Here is a 21,558-nt window from a genome sequence, read left to right as displayed (position 1 = left end):
CGCCACGCTGCCGGGACCTGGCCTGGGGCTGTTTTCAGTCCTGCAGCCACAGGCGCTCGGACTCTTCTCTCGACGTCTGTTCCCCCCGGAGCCCGGAGCCCGGCCGTCCCCAGGGAGCGCCTGCTCCGACCCAGGAGTGAGGGTCCCGCCCGGGCGTGGGGAGGGGCTCACCAGGAGGAAGAGCCTCCGCTGCAGGCCCGTCCTCGTGAGCTCGCAGAGGAGCTCCTGGAAGACAGCAGTGCAGCCCCAGGGCAGGCGCAGGGGCCCGGGCGTGTCGGGGTGCTCCGTGGGGGGACGCCCCCATCTGATTCCCCGTCTGCGGCCCCATCCGAGACCCCCGCCCGGCACAGGGGTGCTCAGCCGCGAACCCGCCTCTGGGCTGGGCTTTGGGGAGCCGCTGGCCGCGGCTGGCGCAGGGCGGGGGCCTCCCACTGCTGTTAGCAGGTACCTGGCATCTGCGCTGAATTTTGGATTCCTAAGGTCACAAGCTTTTAACCCGAAGGGATGAGACCCTGAAGGAGGAGCCTGTGGGGCGGCCCAGGAAGCGGGAAGAGCAGTTCTGTGTGGCCCTGGACCCTGCACGCGTCCGAGGGCGGCACCCCCTCTCAGGCACGATTCCCTCAGGCCCTGGGAGAAGACGCGAGCAGCCCCAGGGCAGGCCCAAGGAGCACCAGCCGCAGTGGTCTCGAGTGGGCTGAGCTCAGAGGGGCCCACCAGGGACACAGACGGGGGGCGAGTCCACGGCCGGGCACAGGAGCCCAGGGAGCGGGGGGAGGCAGGACCGCCCCCCACGGCTTTGGCGCCCACTTGCAGCTTCAACTGCACTGGGCCGGGCCCCTCCAGCAGCACCTGCAGAGGCGGAGCCCCCGTTATAGAGACAACCGGGCCCTGGCGCCTGGCAGTGGGTACAGCAGCAGGTGGCGATTTCAGTCCTGGCCCCAGAGCCCACAACCACGGCCCAGGAGGCTGTGCTTGCTTATTTGTCCCCTCAGTGACAATTCCTCAGGAGAAGGAACCGAGAGCTCCCAGCCAGCAGCGGCCCTCGGAGGCCAAGGAGACAGACGCCGTCCTCAGCGCTCTGCAGGGCACCACGAGGACAAGGCCAACAACATGCACCCGCTCCACACACACTGGGACATGTGGAGGCCAAAAGGCACTGGTGACGGGAAGCAACCAGCTCAGCCGACACAGTAACCAAAACAGCAAGGCATGGGCACAAGGACAGACACACAGACCGACAGAATCAAAGTGAGGGTCCAGAAGTCAACCCTCACATCTGCGGCCACCTGATTTCTGATGAGGGCCCAGGTCCATCAATGGGGAAAGATGCGTCTCTACAGCTGGATGTTCACCCGCGGAAGCACGCTTGTGGACTTCTGCCTCACACTCACAGTTACCTCAAAACGGATCAGAGACCTGAGCATAAGAACTAAAGCAGATAGAAGTCCTAGAAGAAAACACAGGGGAAAAGCTGCATGACCTCAATTTAGGCTATGGATTCTTAGAATCACAATAGCTCAAGTGAACACAAAAAGTAAAGAGGATGTCGTCAAAACTAAAAACTTTTGTGCCTCAAAAGACACTGTGAGGAAACTGAAAAGGCAATCCACAAAATGGGAGAAAATATTTGCAGACCAAAGATCTGGTAAGAGTCTGGCATCCAGAATATAAAATAACTCTTACAATTCAACAATAAAAAGACAAATAACTCAAATATGGGCAAAGCATTTGAATAGATGCTTTTCCAAGAAACAGATACAACACCCAATGGGCACACGAAGAGGGGCCTGATATCACTCGCCGTCCGGAACCGCAAGCAAAGCCACGATGACCTCCGCGCTCCCGCTGGCCAGGATGGCGCCAATGGAAAGATGATGAAAGCCGGTCAAAGATGGGGACAGACTGGAGCCCTCGGGCATTGCCAGTGGGCGTGTAAAATGGGGCAGCCACTTGGCAAAATGGTTTGCTGTTTAAAACCACTCTGGACTCAGTTCCCAGGAGAACTGAAAATGCACCTTCACACACAAACGTGCACACGAGTGTTCAGAGCAGCACGAGCCACTGAGGACGGATGAGCAAGATGCCGTGACGGCACTCAGCCACCCTGACAGCGACGCGCTGATTGGGCCGCGCGCCAGGAGGCTGGAGCTTGGAGACGCAGTGCTGGGCAGAGCGGCCGGTCACGGTCCCCGGAGGCGGAGAGCGGACGGGTGGCTGCCGGGGCTGGGTGACCCCAAATAGGCTTGGGGACGAGACGGTGTGACGGACGCACAATACGGTGAACAGACTAGCAAACGCTGTTTGTCTTGTGTGCTTTCAAGTGTGTGTTTCATGGGTGTGAGCGCCAACTCGACGGGGACAGCTGCCCGCAGCACTCACCCTGCCGGGCGCGACCAGGCTCTCCACGCCGCCCAGGGCCTGCTGCAGCTCCGTCAGCTTCTGGAGGTTCTCCAGCCGGTCGAGGCTGCGCTGCAGCGCGGACACCACCGCGGTGACGGCTCTCAGGGCCTCTGCGGGGCGGGGGACAAGGCTCACCACTTTGTGACAGGAGCTGCATTAGGAGACGGTTTTCACTCGAGGAGCCCGTCTGAACCCCTGCTGGCCACTGCCCGTCCTCAGCTCCTGGGGGACTCGGAGTCCACTTTGTTCAACCCAAACTGCCTGCCCGCGGCCAGCTCTCTCACTCGGAAGAGAGAAAGAACGGTCTTTGTGGATGACAATTTAATTTGCAGATAAAGCAGTATTTGTTCTTCAAAATTGTGTTTTTAAGACTGAATGATGGGCAACTTCAGAGCAACTGTGATTCTCCCTCTGGGTGGCGGAGCGGGTGCCAGCCTCACAGTCTGAGTAAGGACCGCAGGCTCAGGAGGAGGCGGGAGGCTTGCGAGGACGAGCACGTCCGGACCCACCACCCCTGCTGCAGGTCACACCGTCCCCCAGGCACAGCGAGGCGGGACAGTGAGGTCGGGGTGGCACGTGGGGGGCGTCTCTAGCCAACGATGGAACTACAGATCTGCTCCGTGGGGGTCCCTGTGCCCCGACCACCTGCCCTGCTCGTTCGCTCCGTCCCCCCAGCTCTCCCTCCACCCCAGCCCTGCCACCCCCAAGGACCGCTGGAGCCAGGCCCCGCCTCGCGCTGCCCCTTTGCTGCGTGGCTGCCTGTGGTCACCCTGTTCTCTGCGCACAACCCGGGGCTGGAGGGCTGTCGCCTCACGGCCCTGCGGTGCCCTGGGTGTAGCTCTGGAAGCTGCCGGAAGCCCAGGGCCCTTTCTGATCTGACCCCAGAGCAGCAAGCGGCAAGTGGAGCAGAAGCCAGTCCTGATAATAATGGCCGTCCACAAGCACTTGTGCCCGAGCACAGCTGCTGCTCCAGGGGGTCCTTGTTGGCGAGAAGGATGGCAGTGCCCGGGGGTCTCCTCTGTCCCCAGGGCCACCCGCTGAGGACACGCTTGTGGGTCGGCAGCAGACGCGCCCTGTGCACCCGCCGTGCCCCGTCCCCAGTCACACACCTGCCAGCCGGGTCCCCGTGTCTGTCGGCCATGGCTGGTGAGAGACATTTAAATGTGCTGTAATAACCTCGTGTTTCCCTAAAATGTCTGGAAATGGTCTGGGTGATTTTGTGTTGGCCTCTTTGGCAAACGTGCAACATGCTCGCTGTAGGATGAACAAGGCCAGCTTCGCGAGGGGACCCTGTTCCCTGCGTGTTGAAAGGGTCCTTACTCACACCGTCTGTGGTGGTGGCAGGAAAGCAGGAGGCGCTGGGCCGGCCTCGCTGCCCACTGGCCCCAGGCACCCGGCCAGCCCCTCAGGCCTCCCCGCTGCTGCCCTGGGGAGCAGAGAAGGGCTGGGCTGGGGGTGCCTTGCTGCCCCGTCCCCATGGGTCCCCACCTGCTGCGGCGGCCACCCCTGCCCTGTCGGGACCCCTTCCCCTGCAGCTGCACGCACCACGCTCACTGCAGCAGTTGGGGAGGTCGGGGTGCCCGGGCGCCAAGTGCCGGCACAGCTGGGCCAGCAGGTGCTGGTAGTGGCCCAGCCGCTGGGTGGGCTTGAGCAGGAAGGCGCTCGGGCAGGTGGCAGACCTTCCGCAGCTCAAATGCTCTGTAGGCTGCGTCCAGCGCCTCGGAGCGCCCGGCAGCTTTTCCCAGCTCCACCAGCAGCTCCTCGTGCCTCTGCAAGGAGCCAGCAAACCCCTGCGGAGGTGCGGGGGGCTCAGGCAGCCGTGGGCGGGGGTCTGCCACCAACCCAGCTCCCAGCTAGTGCCCGCGGTCCTGGGTGGGGACAAGGATGCGGCCGTGGCAGGCTTGTGGGCTTTCAGGGCTCCTGGGAGTGTGGGGTCTCGGCCCAGACTCCTCTCCCAGACACAAGGGCAGTCCCCAAGGCCACCCAGGTCCCATGGGGAGCAGCTCCTGGGGGAGACACGGCCCCCACTGCAGACCGTTTCCTCGGCTGCCCGGGTCCCACCTGGAGCTGCCGCAGGTTCCTGAGCAGGATGTCTCCGAGGCGTGGGGGGCCACCCCTGGCCCAGGCGTCCCAGGGCCCCTCCCTGCAGGGAAGGAGATGCGGAGGGTCCAGGCTCAGGGGTGTGGGACGGATGCCCCCCAACGCCCCCAGGCGTGACACTGAGTGCACACAGCGCCAGGGGCTCAGGGTCTGGCCCTGCCAGGGGACCCCCTTTGCCCTTCTCCTGGGCAGGCTGGACAGGGGTCCTGGTGCGTCGAGCCTCCTCTGGGGCTCACCCCAATGCAGGGTTGTTTCAAGATCTGCTTCCCAAGCCCAGAGGTCCCTGGGCACAGTGGGCACACACGGCCAGCCTCGAACCCAGGAATGAGGCACTGCCCCCGCGCACTGGGGCTCAGGCTGTGTGCACGGGGGGCTCAGGATGCGGGGCCGTGGCCCGGCCTCACCAGTGCGCCAGCCGCTGCTCCAGCTCCCGCAGGAAGCGCCAGTGGAGCTCGTGGAGGGGTCGGAGCTGGAGAAGAGCAGGTGTGCCAGGGCAGCGGGCACGGCATCCCCCGGAGCACGGTGCTGCGGAACCACTGCGGGGAGAGCGGCCCCCCAGGGCCGGGGGCCGGGTGAGCGCGACGGCTGCCCCTCACTGACCACCCAGTCCCGACGCTCTTAGGAAACAATCCCGGGCAAAGTTCCCAAGGGCCCCGTTCCCAGCGCGCGAGAAGCCGCAGCCGAGTCTCAGGCTGGCCGGACACAAACGCACCTTAAGGTGGCAGAGAACGTGTGGCCAGGAGACCGTCTGGGGACGGAGCTTCAGGTTTGGGTTTAACGTTAATAGAAACATGAAGACAATCACGGGAACGCAGTGCTTAGGTTTCCTACCACAGCGACAACCTCCAAGTCCTTGAGATGCGTCCGCTCCGTGGCGAGCAGCTCCTTTGCGATGAAACACGCCGCGTCTGCCGGGCCGCGCTGGGGGTCGCGGGTTGTGGTGGGTGCGCGGCCGCCGGCCCAGGCCCACCCCGCGGGGTCGCCAAGCATGAGGTGACCGGGCCGAGCTCTGGGGACCGCGGTGCCCGGCAGTGACCCCAGCGCCCCTTCACTCTCGAGAGGATCCGACTGGACAACGTGCCGCGTGACCGCGCTCTGACCCCCGTACGGCCACCGCGAGAGGCCCCCAGGGGCAAACCTGAACTTAGGGCTTTAAGGACTTTCCTGCCTCTGAGGAATTTGTCTTCGTGCAAAATGAACAGGGGGCCGGACAACCCGCCTTCGAGTTCAAAACAAAAAGCCACGAGCCAGCAGACCCCAGCCACGCGAGACCCCCACTCCAGTCCAGCCGACAACTCCCCCGGAAGACGGACGGCACGGCTGAGACCTGGCGAGGGGGTGTACGGCCCCAAGTGCCCCCCACCGCCCCCACCACGGCTCCCTGCTGCTCTCCTGAGGGGTCGCAGCTGCCACTGGGGAAGCAGCTCGGACAGGACCTTCTCTGGCTGATTCAGGGCAAACTACACAAGTGCTTGTGCCTCATGGCAGTGGGGGGAGAGCATGGGGGAGGGGGAGGATGGGGGAGGGGAGGATGGGGGAGGGGAGGATGGGGGAGGGGAAGGGAAGACGGGACGTGGGGGGGCAGTGGAGGGAGGGAGGGCATGGGGGAGGGAAGGGGGAGGAGAATGGGGAGCAGAAAGGGGGGGCACGGCAGGCGGGCAGCTGCCCCCCCAGTGGCCACTGACTGACCAGGTGACCTTGTGTCCTCCCCCCTTCTCCCTGGGGCCGCGGCTCCCCAGGGCCCATCCCCACGAGGTGAGCCACCGGCGACTGAACTCAAGTAACTTTGTCTTGGCCCAAAGGACCCCGAGCAGCAACCCCGGGTCTCAGGAAGGGGGTCCCGGGAGGGTCGCTGGGGCAGCCCACCTGGCGCTCTGTCTCCTCCTCTTTGGGGGTCCCGGCCCCTCTGGCGTCGCTCAGGACGGGGCTCAGCAGGGGCAACGGGCCCCCATCGCCTGGGCTCAGAGTCGCCCGGATCGCGGGGTCTGGGCTGAGAGGCGGCGGCGTGGGGTGGTCCGGGCCCAGGCCTGGAAGGGAGAAGTGAGAGGGGCTGCACCCTCGGGGTTGGAGGACCCGCGGGACCCCCGGGAAGACGCAGGAGCCCACCCAGGGCAGACGCAGCCGCCACGAGGGCGTCAGGGGCGCGGAACTGCTCAGCCCGTGGCCCCACTTCCCAACTCCTTGAGTTTCTCACTGGCAAGGACTTTACGTTGGTTTTCTAGTCAAACCACAGAAGAAACGAGTAATTTTTTTGCTCTTCTTAAAACAATGTTTGGTTTTGACCAGACAGGAGCCAAACCTGTGCCTCATCCTAAGGAGAGCAAGTGGGGTCTATTCTAGCTCCGCCTCGTGACAGAGACATTCTCCTATTTCCAAGTTTGTTTTTTTAATTCTCAAAGGTTTATTTCTAATATTTGTCTATGGGAAATTGGTTACTATTAAATGCTAAAATTTGATACCTTTAAAGCAGTGTTTTATAGGAGAAATTTAACGGAGTTATTTAAAAGTGACTCAGTCTTAAGACTGGAAGTTACCTTGAATTTCCTGGCGTAGTTGAGCACAGAAAGGATGGTTATGCGGGGGGAGGCCTGGATTTGAATCCAGGCTGCATAGACGCCACATCTGGGTCCTTCCTCCTCCCACCACTGGCTTCAAAGCAGCGCTCCCCTACACAACCACCATAAACGCCAAATTCAGTCACCTAGCGTGACCAGTTCATGAAATCAAAACGGTTTATTTGACTTAATGTGTGCGTAGATGGATTAATCTAGATTTGCTTCCTGGAGAACCGCTGTTGGGATTTCCTGGGCCAGCCGGGCCTCGCGACGCAGCTCGGGGAACGGCGGGGTCCCCCTCGGTCGTGAAGTCTGCAGGTCCGACAAGGTGGCACCCGGGTCGGAGACCCACCCGCCAGGCGCGTACACGCATCGCCTGCATGCTCACTGCGAGACGAACACGGACACGAGTGCACGGCTGTGCTCGCATTTCTTCAGCTCCAGGCACAGCCTCGCTCTCCAAAACGCTGCAAAAACTTGGCTTTTTTTTTAAATAGCAGGGTCTTGAGGAGATGGTGTTACCATTTTAATAAACTATTTTGGTTCTTAGGAGGTTAAACTAACCATCTGAATCACTGTGGCTACTACTTGGCAAAATTATCAATTCACAATAAAGTACCACAAAATGCCACTAAACATTTTTCATTAAATCTGCCAGCTCCAGTAAAACTGTATGAATCTCACCTACTTCAAATCGTGTGAATGCAGACGTCAGAGGATAAAGTCATGAGCAAAGGGCATCCCTGGGGGCCTCATCTCTAGACCTCCCAGCCTGCGTCTGATTTTACGCGGCCACGACCGTGACACCCAGAGAAGGTTAACTGGTGTCGCGGGCACACGCCGCGGGGCGAGGCCAGGACGTGTGGCTCAGAGGCAGGTGTCACGGGGATTCCCAGACCCTTCAAACACACCGAGGCTTCGGTGCCGCAGGTTCAGCCTTGGCGGGCACGTAACGAAATGAGCTTAAATATTCTGTTAAAAGCAAACTCCGGCTCCCACGGCCGCTGCGGGAAGGCAGCTGGAAAGTCCGCTCCCTTCCCACGGCCCGCGTGCACGAGGGGCCCGACTCCCGCACTTCTGTCGAGTGGCCGATGCTTGACTGGCAGACGGACTTCTTCAATCTCTGAGAGAAAATGACGTGAAACTGATGAGTTTCTGCTGGGGGGAGGGTGTGGAGACGCACGTCACCCCGCGGACTGTGCCTTGGGGGTGAGCGGGTGACGCTCCCTCGAAACCAGGAGCCACAGGGCGTCTCCACAGAGCATAATTTGAAACTCACTTCAAACTGTCAACAGTGATCGTCTCTGGCAGGTGGAATGACAGATGATTTTGTGGCATTCTTCATTTAGCAAGTTTCCTTGATACTCATTTTATACATTTTTGAAATGCTATGGGAAAAAACACCCATGCAGCAGGCCATTGTGCTTACCTTCCCTTTTCCCTTCAGGAGACTGTTTCTATGTTTCTAACCCGGTGGTGAAAAATAAATGAAAAAACTTCAGTGAAAAAACTTTTATTTTGTATCTTTAAATTATCTTCTTAAAACACTATACTAAACAATTCTTGAAAATATTTGCCTAATAGTAGAGGAGGAATTAACAGCTGTTGGGCAAAATTCAAGATCAAGTTTGTGGTTTACCCCGAGAGTAGAAGATGCAAGATCCAGAAAAGCACTCACTGGCTTCCACGACTGACGGTTGATTCCACGGGAAAAGGACAACGGCCTAAGCGTGAACTTGGCGATTCAGCAGGGAGCTGTTTCCAGCTTCACCGCGGGCTAGGATGGCAGGAGTCACTTTTATACAAACTCGGCCTCAAAACAGAAAGCGGGAAGTAGGATAAGGGTTACTAACGAGGGGCCCCAACATTGGCTCTGTGCCCCGCCGTCCTGCAGTCGTGAGGCCCCGAGGGCTGTCGTCTCAGGGCTCTGAGGGAGCACCCCACACTTTCAGAATGTTCTTCCTTCTGTTCTGTTCTAAATAAACAAGGCCCTTTCCTTGCTGAGAAAAACACCCCTCACTAGAGCCCAGAGCCAGGCTCCGGCGCCGCGGTGCTGCCAGGTGTGCCCTCTCACCTGCCACCATGTGTGCACCTGCACACGGCCACCTGCAGCACTGGGCACTTCTGTTCCCATAAACCGGAGGCTTTTGTTCTAGAACCCCGAGATGCACACGGCCCGGCTCATACATCTTCAGACTTTGTGGAGCAATGTTGGCAGGTCCAAAAACAAACTATTAGAAAAACTAAAATAGTCCACGGGGCAGTGATTGTTAGTGAAGAAACGTACCCTGAGCTGACACACCTCGAGAGCTTTATAAGGGCCCCCAAGTGAGAATGCCCCCGTTGGTGAGCTGCACATCCAACAAGACGCTGTGCGGCAGCCCCGGGAACTGGGGTGACCCTGAGGTGCCTCTCTGGAGCCCGCCCACTGCACAGCTCCCTGCGACTCTGGCCCCGAGGGGAAGGCAGCTGCCCCCCAGGTTCTGGGGCCACGAGTCTGTTCCAGGCGCGCTCGGACAGGGGCCTGGCACCCGGGCTCCTGCCCATGAGGTGGGGTGCACATGCCCTGCCTGGGGGGGGCTCTGCAGGGGCACTCAGGGCCCACTCGGCTCATGCTTGGGGTGGGCGCCCACCTGCTCCCCGAGTCACCTCAAGGACTGCACACTGGGCAGCTACAGTGCAGGCCTCGCCCTGGGCTTCCTGGGGCGGGAGGCGGCCTGAGGTGGGGGGCCAGGTCGCCGGCACCCCAGGGTGGTCATCACCCTCGCCGTCGGCAGTGGGGCCTCGGGTTGGCCAAGTGGGAAGCTGTGTTCACGGCTCAAGCAGAAGGAGCCCGTGGAGCTGCTCGCCTGGGCCAGGGCCTTAGCTCGAGCGGCCACAGGGTCCATGGGGCGGCTGGAAGCCGACGGGGGGACAAACGCAGCCAACGCCTCATTTCCAGGGTGCAGGCCCCAACTCCGTGGGGGCAGGTGCAGGCTGAGGATGCATGTGGGAGTGAGGCCGGCCCCGCTGCGGCGCCCCGGAATCGGGTGCACGGAGCGTTCGGTGAGAGCAAACACTGACAGCGGGAAAGCGAGGCCCCCACAGAGGCCTCGTCCTCACGGCCCAGAACGTCAGTGCGAAGGCGATGGTGAAGATGACGGGAAACATGCGGCCTCCTCAGGATTCAGTCAACAGAAGAAAGCAAGCAGGGTGAAGAGCTAAAAAGTCCAGTTTTTAATTCATAGTATTTCCTTATTTTATTGAATAAAAGTTTTAAAATTTTGGATTAGTACATATCTGCAAATTTATAAATGGCAATTTCAATAGAAAACAATTTTTATAAGTACCACAAACCAGGCTGGGCGTTGAGGCACATGGCGGTCCCCGCAGCCCCCGGCAGAGCAGATTCTGGGGACTTACCACGTATCAGGACGCTCCACCCCAAAACCCAAATGCAAAGTTCCTGCGGGTGAAGCTCCCAGTTCCGGTTTCCATCTTGAGTCCCAGGCAGTGGGCACGCTGAGCCGCACGCACCGAGCGGGCCCGAGCCATCCTTTGCCAACAGACAACAGCGGGAACCACTCAGCCAACAGCCCCCCATCTTACGTCACACTCTTTGTTGGTGTGAGCCGGCTCATCTCGAGCCCATTTAGTACTGTTTGCTGCAGGGGGTTCCTAGGCTAACCCTGTACTCACAGAATTCCTGTGTGACACAGAAAAGGCACAGGTCAATACCTGATGATGTGAAAATGACACAGCACACATCACAGTTTTAGCAGAGCCCATCTTACCGACACTTTGCTGTGCTGCTGTGAGATGTTAACTATCTGCACATTGGCTCACACAAAGCACATGGACACTTACACACAAACCGGACCCGACACCTCACACAGACAGCATTCTGCCTGAAGCACAGTGCACAGTTGGGTGGCTCAGTGGGCCCCGTGCCGCCCTTGGGTGGCCGAGAGCGGGGAGTCTGCGCGTGTCCCCCACCTCTCCGCGGCTGCTGGCTGCACTGGGCAGCTGGGCCTCCCTGACCCCGGCCACCCACGGCTGCCTGAGGCCGGGGCAGGGCTGGCACCCACAGCCCCCACAGCTCTGGGTATGAGCAGGAGATTACGAAATGAGACAGAGAATCAACTCAGCATCTCGTGGGCACTAGTTGACCAAACGCTCTCGGCAGGTGGCTCCGTGGGTGGGGGGTGCTGGTTCCCAGCCCATGCACCTCGTGAGCCCAAACGTCCGCCCGCCGGCCTGTGCCCTGCAGCCCCGTTCTCAGGCTGGGAGATGGGTAGAGTTCACACACAGCAGGGGCCTCGGGACAGTTGGTGACACAGCAAACAACCAGTGGCCGCGGCAAGCCAGGGGCAGGCCGACAGACAGCCCGAGGCCTGCCAGCTACCCTGCTCTACAAATGTTAATAACCATAGTCAACCACTTTTATTAAGGCAAAACAGAACAACCCTGCCACTTACGCCACTGCTCACTGGAGAGAGGCGGGGGCGCTGGCACCTCAGGCCCCAAAGCCGCCGGGCGCACCCGCTCACCTTCCCACTGGTTTCTAAACAGCTCTCTTGGCCGACAGCCGACTTGGAGGTGAAAGGGGCAGGGGAGCCCTGAGTAACTCAAAAGAAAGCCACACTCTGACTTCCAGATAAATTACCTCAATAGAAAGCACTCACCGTAACACTCGCAGACACTGGGAATGCCGGGAAGAGGAAAGCTGCTCACAATTTCTCCAGATCTTGCCTGAAAAGCTGAGCCCGACGCCAAGCCTCGGCCCCTGCCCGGTGACCCGCCCCCAGCAGGAAGTGGCAGGACCGCCCGACGGGGGGTCGCCTCAGCGAAGGGAGCTCCAGGACCCACAGCCAAGGGCAGCGCACGGACCTCACCAAGCAGACGCTGCAGACATTCGACAGCTGGGGAAACTGTGTGTTCTTGGAATTAGTTGATACTAAGAAATTATTAATTTTGAAGATAATATCACAGAGTTGTATAAGAAAGTGTCCTGGTGTTATGGAGATAATGTGCACAAATATTGAAAAAAGACGTTCACGTGTCAGGAACCTAAACACATCAAAGAAGAAGAAGGAGGAGGAGGAGGAAGGCGGAGGAGGGACGGCCGAGGGCTGGTCTGGGGACTTGGGTTCCTGCTGAACCGAGAGGGGCAGGGGCTCCTTGGTCTCCTCTTTCCACATTCACATGTTTTGAAAACTTTCTAAATAAAAAGCTAAACAATTATCTCCAGAAAGTAAAGCTTCATTTAAAAAACCCAACAGAACAGCTGTATCGGAGGGCCCAGCAGAAAGCACATCTGGAGGGAACTCACTCAGGCTCCCCAGCCTAGGGGCTCGGCCCTCCCGCTCTGAGTCGCCCCCAGGGCCCCCCGACGGCTCCACGGTGGATACCGTCCCGGCGAGGACTGTGGAGCCAGGGCCATGCGCGGTGAGCGGCTGGGACACTCCGGCCACCCCCCCAGGCCTGTGTGTTGAGTGACACGACGGGAAAACGAAGTGGCCCGAGCAGCTCAGACGGTGGCCCTGACACATCGGGCCTCCACTCGTGCTCCCGCCACCACACTGCCCTTGCCCAGCAGGGAAAGCCATGCTCACCTGACACAAAGGTTCAAGAAGACAAGTCTAAATAAGGGGATGAACAATCATTAAACATCCTGCAGACACTAGCCCCATCGACTTGTACAACAAGGAGATGGAGGCTCAGGTTTAAAGATGCCACGAAAAGGGAAAATTAAGATTGAGCCACAAACACTCTGTCAGCACCAAGGAGAAAAGCGCAGCATTTGCAAGATGCCAACAACGCGTTTGGGGACACCGGGCCCATCGGACCACAAACAGAACTAGAGACACTAGGAATGAAAAGATGGTTCTAAAAGCTACCACAGAGCACGCGGGGAAGAAAATTAACCTTTAAACACAGAATTGCTCTACTACAGGAGAGCGGAAACGGACAGGCCGTGCGTCCCTGAGCCCGTCAGAGCTGTGCCGTGTTGGCCTTGCCCTTGCCCAGTGGCTGCGGCGAGGGGCCTCCGCTGCCCAGTGGGCCCAGGGCACCAGCACGTCCGCTTCCAGACAGAACTATGTCCTCTATGACCATCTATCAGAACAGGCTATCGATTTTTAATACAAGCTGCCTGTGCCCTAAGACAAACACCATTCCTAAGGATGAAACACCCAGCCCCGTACACAGTTAGGGAACGCCCAGCGCACTTGCTAGTTTTAATCAGCAAGGAGCTCCATCGGTCAACAGACGACAACCCTCCGTTCACCCTGGCACTGATTTTCGAGATCTGTGGGTCTGGTTCTGCTTTTTCTGTGAGCTTCTATCTATTATGCTCCCAACTGAGCTGAACAAGAGAAAAGAGTTCAACATTACATCGGTGCATTTCAAAACCAGGGCCTCTGCCAGTCCACTATCTTGGACACGGCACTGATCCGGATCTGGAGCCAAACATGAGCTGAAGCCCTCGGTCCTGGGGCTCCCTCTGGCAAACCACCAGCCCCAGGTGCTGACTCCACAGGGCAGACCTGGACGCGGGCCGGGCCCGGACAGTGAAGGGAAAGCTCTGCTGGGGTGAGTCACAGGGGAGAAGTCAAGCAACAGGCACAGCAGCCAGGCGGGTAGGACCGTCTGCTGACGTCTACGTGAGTCATGGCCGTTCAACATTCAAAAATGCATAGCACCAGTTTTCACATGAATCAAACAAATGCCAAGGAAACAAAGCTACAAGGACTGATTTATCAGCCCTCCCCATGAAGACTAGCTTAAACAGTAATCTATTTTAAACTTGATGCATAGGTTTCTAACATCATTCAAGGTGAAAGTTTTAAGACTTTGACATTCAAAAAAGTAAAACGAATCAGGAAATTAGGGAGAAAAATGATTATCTAGTCATCCACAATTTTTTTCTAGGCCTAAATCAAAAACCCCTTGAGCTCCAACTGTGCTGGGCGGGCGTCTCCCTGTCAAGGGCCTGCCGGGGGTCAGTATGGGCTTTTATCGACCTGCTCTTCTGGAACCAGAATCCTTAAATTATTCTGCAAATCGAACGCGAGCCTCTCCACGCCTGCCCGTGCGAAGGCACTGCTGAAGAAGAGGCTCCCGTCGAGGGGCCCCTCGGCCTCCGAACCCCACGAGTCCGAGTCGGCGCTGCTGGACTCCTCGGCGGCAGGGGGCGGGCAGCCGAGCTGCTCCAGCTGGTCGAGGATGTCCGAGATCTGCAAAGCCGAGCTGGAGGCGGAGTGCACGGAGCCGGCCGGGAAGTTCACCAAGGAGCTCGCCCCAGACTGCTCGGCTGAGCTGGGCGTGTGCGGGGGCAGCCCGCCGGGCAGGGGTGCGTTGCTCAGGGAGCTGGCCTCGGACTGGTTGTTTCGGAGGGAGCTGGTCTCGGACGGGCTCAGCAGGCTCTGCATCAGGCTGGCCTGAGCCTTCACCTCGAACAGCGCCGAGGTGTCCGATGGGCGGCTGTCGCCATGCAGACTGTCGTCGTCCTCCTCGAGCTCTGAGTCGCCGTCCGCGTCCAGCTGCACGGCCTCAGTGGAACACCTGTCTGGACTAGACTGCACCAAGCCCTGACCCTGGGCGGGGGACACCACGGGCTGGGCAGGGGCCCTGGAGCCCGGCAGGATGCCGCCAAAGGGGTAAGAAAAAGCCTCAGAGCCTCCGGCAAAGAAGGAGATCTCCGCGGGGTCGTCATCTATAAACTCCTCCGACACCTGCAGCGGGGGGTCTGTCCGCGTGGAGGGGTGTCCACCCTGGGCACAGTGTTGGCCACGCCGGCCAGCCCCAGGAACGAGGGGCAGGCCCGGGGCCGAGGGGCCCCCGTCGCTGTCCTGTCTGTGTGCGGCGCCGCCAGCCCCGCCAGCCCCCGCGGCATCCCGGCCTAGGACCCTGCCACTCCGCCCCGCGACGGGACAGAGCCCGGCACCTCGGCACGGCGGCACTCCAGCGGGTGCTGTGGGCGCTGCAGCCACATCCTTGGGGCTCCTCTCAGCGGCTGGGCTCCCACTGGAGGGGGCTGGGGGGTCCGGGGGGGAACTGCCACTGTCCTTCAGGTCAGGCTGGCCGGGGGCCACGGGGGACGTCGGGGCCGAAGAGAAGGCGGTGCTGGCTGCGGCCAGAGGCGCCCAGGTCCTCAAGCCCTCGGTGAACGAGACGCTCTGGGGGTTGAGATTCAGGGGAAGAGGAACACACAAGGTCACATGTTACTAGAAAGCAGCAGAGGGAGCTCAGCCACCCACATGCGCCTATCGCGGCCTTCACCCCACAGGTGCTGTCCCCAGACCCTCCCTTCAGAGCGCACACCTGTAAGTGCAAACCGACCCGGGTAACTCCCATCCTCTCTTATAGCATTAAGTTGCCACAGTGAAGAAATCTCCACGTGTAAACTAAGCCCCTCGTGGTACATGTCTCCTGAGTCATGTCACCCTGAGGCTCCCAGCAAGTATTTCTGGGCAGTCACTTTGGGGCACGTCCACCGGCAAGGGGCAGGTGGGTCCCAGAGGGGCTGGTGCATGCAGATGAGACGGCAGCTGTCAAGGATTTATTGTTTCCACGCAGACGGAGGCCCATCTACCAGATGAGCACATCCGAGCAGCGGCAAGAGTCCTGGGGTGTTCAGCAGGCACAGGAGAGCCCCAAATGCGAGTGGGGGGGGGCACGAGGACAGTCACCCCCACGCTGGGTGCAACCCTCGCTCCCGAATTCCAGACACCACCGGCATTTCTGGCTCTAGAGGCACCAGCCCACGGGCGCTGTCGCTGGGACACAAACGCGAACCCGCCTCAAATGCGTGTCCTGTCACCTCTCCTTAATCATTTAACCATTTTCAACCTTCTCTTGGGGCTTTAAAAATACCACGTAAGAGAAAAGAAAGTGTAAATGTAATTCTTAGACTATGCATACTTGGACGTTATATTTGAAGTTTGTAAAGGAATAATTAAAATACCTTTCCTTTTAATTTCAATTGATTTAACAAAAAATTCCTAAATAGGACGCACACCTAGAAGAGTTAAAGGATGCTTTCATCTAAAACACTCAATTAAAAAAACCAGTTTTGGGACAACTGAGCTTTAGCATATTGAGGCACAAGTGTAGCTTCTGGAAATTCTAGGTCAGTGTAAACGACAAACACCCACAAAACTAACGTTGTGCAGGAATAGAAATGACAATCATGGAATCACGCAGCAGGAGGAAACAGTTATAATGTGGTAGTGCATGGAATCAGCGAGGTGTAAGCGTGCCCTCCCACCCGGGGGTCACTCTGCGCCCGGGTCCCATGGTGCCCACCGTGCGGCCACCTGCAGTGCCTTCCTGCCAGCTGCTCTCTAGGAAACGTGAGCATGTGTGCGTTTCTCTTTTAATATAGCTGTGATCATGCCAGACACACATAAATACAAATGTTTCCTGTTTTTCACCTTTGCCACAATAGTAAGAATTTTCCCATGTTCCTATATACTTTTCATAAGCAATTCTTTTAATGCTTACAAAATATTCTATTAAGTATGTCATTTCACCCTGCTGGCATTTCACATTGTTGCAAACCTTTATAAAAGAAGTATCTGCTCAGTTCTTTTCCTGATAACAAAAAGTAATGTGTGTTCACTGTAAAAAAAGAAAAAAAATACATGAAAAGCCCAAGAAAGAAAATAAAAACCACCCACTATCCTATCACCAAAAGACGACAGGGCCGTCGGTCTTGTCCTCCAGCCTTTTTTCTATGTGCATCTGTTTGCTTTTTAAAATTAAAATGAGCACCACATTACACCAGCTGCTCCCAGACCTGCTTACTCCACTTGGTGACGTATTCTGAACGTCTCCCTGGGCACTAGCCGCCACGGGGGACGCTGCGCACAAAGCCCTCTCTGTGTAGCCCTCCCTCACCGTGTTGAATGACAGGAATTAGTGTAAGACTCCTGCTACAGTGTTGCCAGATTATTTTCCAAGAGTAAAGGTGACTTAAAAAGAGAAATAAAAGGAAAACATCTATGCCCCCTAGATGGAAATGAATGAAACGATATTAAAGAAGAAAATCCAACAGGACAGGGAAGCACTGATCACTCAGCAATAAGCGAGACATAACCACAGTTTGTCCACGTCTCTGACCTGCCTCGGGGAGCCCGCTGTTGCCACGCGGAGGGACGCACTCGCCCTGCTGCGCCTCCTGCAAACAGAGACAAGCCGTGAGCAACCTGGGCCAGTTCTGCTTCGTGCCCGTTTTTAAAGAAGCAGGTGCCATATCCACGAAGAAAAATTCACAAAAAATGTGGCTAAGAGAGAAGGTTACCAATTAATTCAACACCATGAGAAACAGAGGAAAATGGAAAGCAACCATTCAAATAAAAACACAGGCTCCAAGAGACCTAAAATTATACAGACCCGGCAGTCCCACTCCCAGGTACACACAGAAAGGAACTGAAAGCAGGGACTCGAGCACAGTTGCTAACAGCAGTGATATTCACAGTTGCCGAAATGTGGATGCAACCTAAGCGTCCATCAGCTGCCGGGTCGGTAAACAACACGTGGCCCGCACGCCCCGCGGAAAGCCACCCAGCAGCGCAGGGAACGGGGCTGCACCTGGGCCTCACGCTGAGTGGAACAAGCCAGACGCAAAAGGACAAGCATCGTGTGATCTCACTGACACGAAATAATTAGAATAGCAAACTCCTAGCATCGGTAACCAGGACATGGGGTACAGGGGCTGGGATGAGGGTGAGGTGTCAACTACACAGAACTTCGTTTGGGTTGACTGTAAAGTTCTGGTAACGGACAGAGTGATGGCAGCATGCCATCGTGAGTGTAATTAATGGCACTGAATTATATACGTGAATGTGGTTAAAAGGGAAAATTTTAGGTCATAGGTATGTTACTAGAATTAAAAAAAACCCAAAACATAGGACCGTACAACGCAGTGAACGCTACTGTAAATGATGGGCTACAGTTAATGGTACAACCTCAAAAACATTCTTTCATGAATTGTAACAAATGGACCACACTAATGCACGGAGTTAGTGATAGGGTGGTACATGGGAACTCTGTTATTTTAGGTATTTTATGCATGATTTTTCTGTAAACTTAGCTACCCTAATAAACCCCACCCTCCCCAACATTTTGACACACAAATAACCAACACGAATTCTCAGACTACGAGTTTATCATGCTATGTAAAGACATTATATTTCATGTAAACAAATTAATACCTAATGGCTGAAAATATATAAATCCATTATCTTTAAAAAATTAAACAGAACTCAAGCGTCAAAATAAACACATGGATTTGAAATGACTTATTAAAGGATACAAATACTAAAAATATTAATTTAAAAAACATACACTTTATACCATAAAGATACAGATCTTGCCTTTCGTATGGAATTTTCTTTATCCCGCTGTCTTTAACATAATCTACGAGCTGCTGCTGAGTTCTCCCACTGTGAATAAAGGGTCAGATTTGTGAAAAAGACACAAGAGTAACACACAGCATTAATTTTTCACAGTTGAAGCCAAAGGAAAAGTAATCCTCTTTCATAAATATATACACTTTAAAGTTATACTTTGTAACGAGCATAATGAATTTTGTAAGGAAAGCATTTAGTAGGCTTATGTCTTCACTATTTTATTTGATTTGCTTTCTCCAGTTACTGTCTTTTATGACAGCTACATTTTGCACGTAATCCTCTGGGGCTCTTTACAAGCTCCATGTCATGAGGGTGTCTGTCTCCCCAGTCGCACGGCCCTACCTGTACCGGAAGGAGGAGCCCCGGCTGAAGAGGATGGCTTTGGCTTTTGGCTTTGGTTGATCAAGAAGTCTAAAAAAGGTGTGATACTCCACACAAATCTTCCAGAAATTCTTACATTCATCTCGACTACCCAACAAAAACTCTAATGTATCCTGGTAAGGGCCCTGGAAACAACATAAAAAGGTTCAAGTAAGTAATTCAGGAGTAAAGTATTAGATAAGAGAAAGTAAATTCAGGAAACAGTTCTGCTGACAGAATTCCAAAATTTAAAAGTAGGAAACTGTTTTTTCTAAAACTGTATAAAGACTTCTGGGTCCATTTACTCATTTTTTAACTTAGAGAAGAAAAGCACATTATATATAGTATTCTTATAATAGAAATATTAAGAAAACGCGCTCCCAGCATCGCACAACTGAACACTCTGGTGTGTCCCTACTTTTCCCACCTGAGGGGTGATGTATTTCTAGGTTATTATTGAATCGTTTCCCCCCTTTTTGGATAACTTGGATATTTTGGATGTCCAGGACATGCAGCCTTTCAGGCTCAAAAACATCTCCACGAGGAAGCCGCTGCACTTTCATCTCGGGAAGGACAGCTTATTACTCCTCAGGATAAACTCCTAAAAACGGAATTCTGAGCTCAAAGACAACGCACACTTTTAAATCTTTTGGCACATATTACGAAATCACCTTCCAGAAAGACTGCAATACTTCCATCCCACATGCAGTCTTAAACCTCCAAAGGTTAAGGCAGACACGACGGAACTCAGCCATACGCAGATGCGGACGCAGCTCTGTGCCCCGAGCACCACGATTTCCCGACCAGCAGCTGACGTGGTGCACTGAGCACATTCTCTCCTCTCCCCACCTTCTCAAGAAATACCGCAGCAAACAATTTCTACTCGCGGGGGAAAAGGCAGCCTTTTACTCGCGTTTTGTTACTTGGGAGGTATTCCTTAGCCTTTCCTTTCCGCCGCAGAGTTGAACGGTAAACAGCCGTGCTGCCCTCGAAGGCCTCCCCCCTGGTCCCCGCCCCCGGCCAGGGCACAGCGCGCCTCGTTCTCGCTCCCCAGCCCGTCTGTGCAGTGAGAGCCACCCCCCACCATCGGGGAAGCATCTGCAGCGCAGGTTTCCCCACTATCAGTCTGTATTTGTTTTTTCCATTGTTACTTATTTCAGTAAACTCACATATAATTATTACTCTACCGACTGATGATCTCAAAAGAAATTTATTTCCTGATAATCAAGGCCTCTTCAATTAGAGCTGTAAGCAGGTCAGTCTCTTAATCAAAAACATGCAAATATCGAGGCTGTGCCCTCAATGCCTTCTGGAAAGAAGCTCTAACACGATCTGCCGTAGGGTTTCAGATGGCAGTTAAACCTCGTACACTTTGGCTTTGTTCTGGGAAAAGAGAGGCTGGCATAAGCTGACAGTTCTCAGCCTCCCCTGGGACCTTCCGGACACGCCACCCATCGGCCGCCCAGACAGGCCCAGGGCACGGCCGGTGCGCCCGGAAGCTGAGAACTGCTGGGCAGGAGAGCCTGGAACGCATCCAGACCCAAATGCCAAATCCTGCTTGCCTCAGGCTGAGATGATCCATAAAGTCATTAAAATACTCAATATTCTAGCAGAATAAATTCTCTTATAATTTAAAAAGTCCTCAAAATAATACTTACATGGACCTCTGGGTGGAGTTTGATAAGAAACCTTTTCCTCTTGAAGCTTAGTTTGCGAACCTTGGACCAGTTGAATGTGTTGATTTTGGTGGAGCCCTGAGATTTAAGAGATGAACACGTCGTGAGACACCGCAGCCCAGGAACATGGGCGAGCGTTCTCGTGCACAGGGGACCCTTCAACCACAGCCCTCGCCAGCTGACACGGTGACCCACTCGGCACTTTGCAGTTGTATTTGGAGTGACTATGAATTAAAATATAAATCCTAAGCATGCTGACTTACCAGTTTTAGAAAGGTAACTTGATTTCTTTGATGAGGCCTATTACTTCATTGGTTTTATCACATCAGTATTAACGTTATTTGATGCCCGCCCCTGCAAGGAGGTGGCCTGGATGGGGCAGTGACGGTGCCAGGCCGGGTGGGGGGGGGCTTTCTCACTGAGGAACCGTGAACTCCAGAATGCACCTCGTGGGGCTGGGCCAGAGCTGGAGCGAGCGGGAGGAACGTGTGTGTGCGTCTGTGTGTGTGGCCTGGTCCACAGAGACGGTCTGGGAACACTGATGCCCCAAAAAACAATGGGTACCTCCAGTGCACGGAGGGTGGTTTCTCTGTGGCATTCTCCACCAAAAGGACCAGTGCTTTTTGGAGAAACGGCTAATTCTGGGATGATTTTTGTACTTTTGCAAAGTACAAAACGAGCCTGTAATGTCTTCTATAAGAAAGTAAAATGCTGAGAACACGGTGGGGAGTAGTCCAGAAGACACAGCTGCCAGCTTCAAGAGGAGTCTCCTTCCACAAAAGAGGGCCATGTGGAGATCAGAATAAATATTGATACTAACAGATTATATGTATCAGACTGCAACCTAAATTACGATGATCTGCACTGTAATGCAATGATAATATGAATCCACGAGTCCACAATGGCATAAACAAACACACAACCGGGAGGGCGTGCCTCCTTACAGCATATGCAACCAGGGAGCCACCCACCCAGGCGGAGTGGGAGAGGCACAGCTCCTCTCCACAAAACACTCGGATTACGGGATAAAAAGCAACGCTGTAGCAGAGAAACCCGGCAAACACCCTCTTG

General features: G+C 55.7%; 2 protein-coding genes across 2 annotated transcripts in view; both read right to left on the bottom strand.

The window, feature by feature from the left end:
* Window positions 1-21,558, bottom strand: part of LOC119543879 (FERM, ARHGEF and pleckstrin domain-containing protein 2-like) — a 71,009-nt gene that overhangs the window by 9,969 nt on the left and 39,482 nt on the right. Inside the window, 25 exon segments of the mRNA XM_037848699.1 lie at window positions 172-210; window positions 2,350-2,551; window positions 3,215-3,275; window positions 3,346-3,509; window positions 3,725-3,729; window positions 3,812-4,064; window positions 4,066-4,190; window positions 4,462-4,543; window positions 4,905-4,959; window positions 4,962-5,012; window positions 5,015-5,036; window positions 5,332-5,595; window positions 6,367-6,527; window positions 7,290-7,442; window positions 8,055-8,213; window positions 9,689-9,755; window positions 9,818-10,113; window positions 10,902-11,135; window positions 11,513-11,626; window positions 12,367-12,459; window positions 14,050-15,214; window positions 17,160-17,217; window positions 18,416-18,484; window positions 18,794-18,957; window positions 20,470-20,565. Coding sequence (XP_037704627.1) covers window positions 172-210; window positions 2,350-2,551; window positions 3,215-3,275; window positions 3,346-3,509; window positions 3,725-3,729; window positions 3,812-4,064; window positions 4,066-4,190; window positions 4,462-4,543; window positions 4,905-4,959; window positions 4,962-5,012; window positions 5,015-5,036; window positions 5,332-5,595; window positions 6,367-6,527; window positions 7,290-7,442; window positions 8,055-8,213; window positions 9,689-9,755; window positions 9,818-10,113; window positions 10,902-11,135; window positions 11,513-11,626; window positions 12,367-12,459; window positions 14,050-15,214; window positions 17,160-17,217; window positions 18,416-18,484; window positions 18,794-18,957; window positions 20,470-20,565 — 4,152 coding nt within the window.
* LOC119543626 (FERM, ARHGEF and pleckstrin domain-containing protein 2-like) lies at window positions 6,198-7,703 on the bottom strand. Its single transcript, XM_037848484.1, has 2 exons — window positions 7,035-7,703; window positions 6,198-6,527 (listed from the first exon to the last, which is right to left on the bottom strand). Exons 1-2 carry the CDS (start codon window positions 7,120-7,122, stop codon window positions 6,277-6,279), a joined length of 339 nt encoding a protein of 112 aa, XP_037704412.1. The 5' UTR covers window positions 7,123-7,703; the 3' UTR covers window positions 6,198-6,276.

Source organism: Choloepus didactylus, chromosome 9 (genome assembly GCF_015220235.1).
Source record: "Choloepus didactylus isolate mChoDid1 chromosome 9, mChoDid1.pri, whole genome shotgun sequence".
In the NCBI taxonomy this organism is placed as follows: domain Eukaryota; kingdom Metazoa; phylum Chordata; class Mammalia; order Pilosa; family Megalonychidae; genus Choloepus; species Choloepus didactylus.
Note: the sequence above shows the minus strand (reverse complement) of the source record. Positions and strands in the feature narration are given on the sequence as shown.

Bases quoted from the DNA above. Each gene is read 5' to 3' on its own strand.
- LOC119543626 (XM_037848484.1), bottom strand. From the start codon at position 7,122: ATGTGGCGTCTATGCAGCCTGGATTCAAATCCAGGCCTCCCCCCGCAT. The intron at 6,528-7,034 runs GTAACTTCCAGT...TCTCCCTTCCAG, and splicing joins ACTACGCCAGGAAATTCAAG to GCCTGGGCCCGGACCACCCC.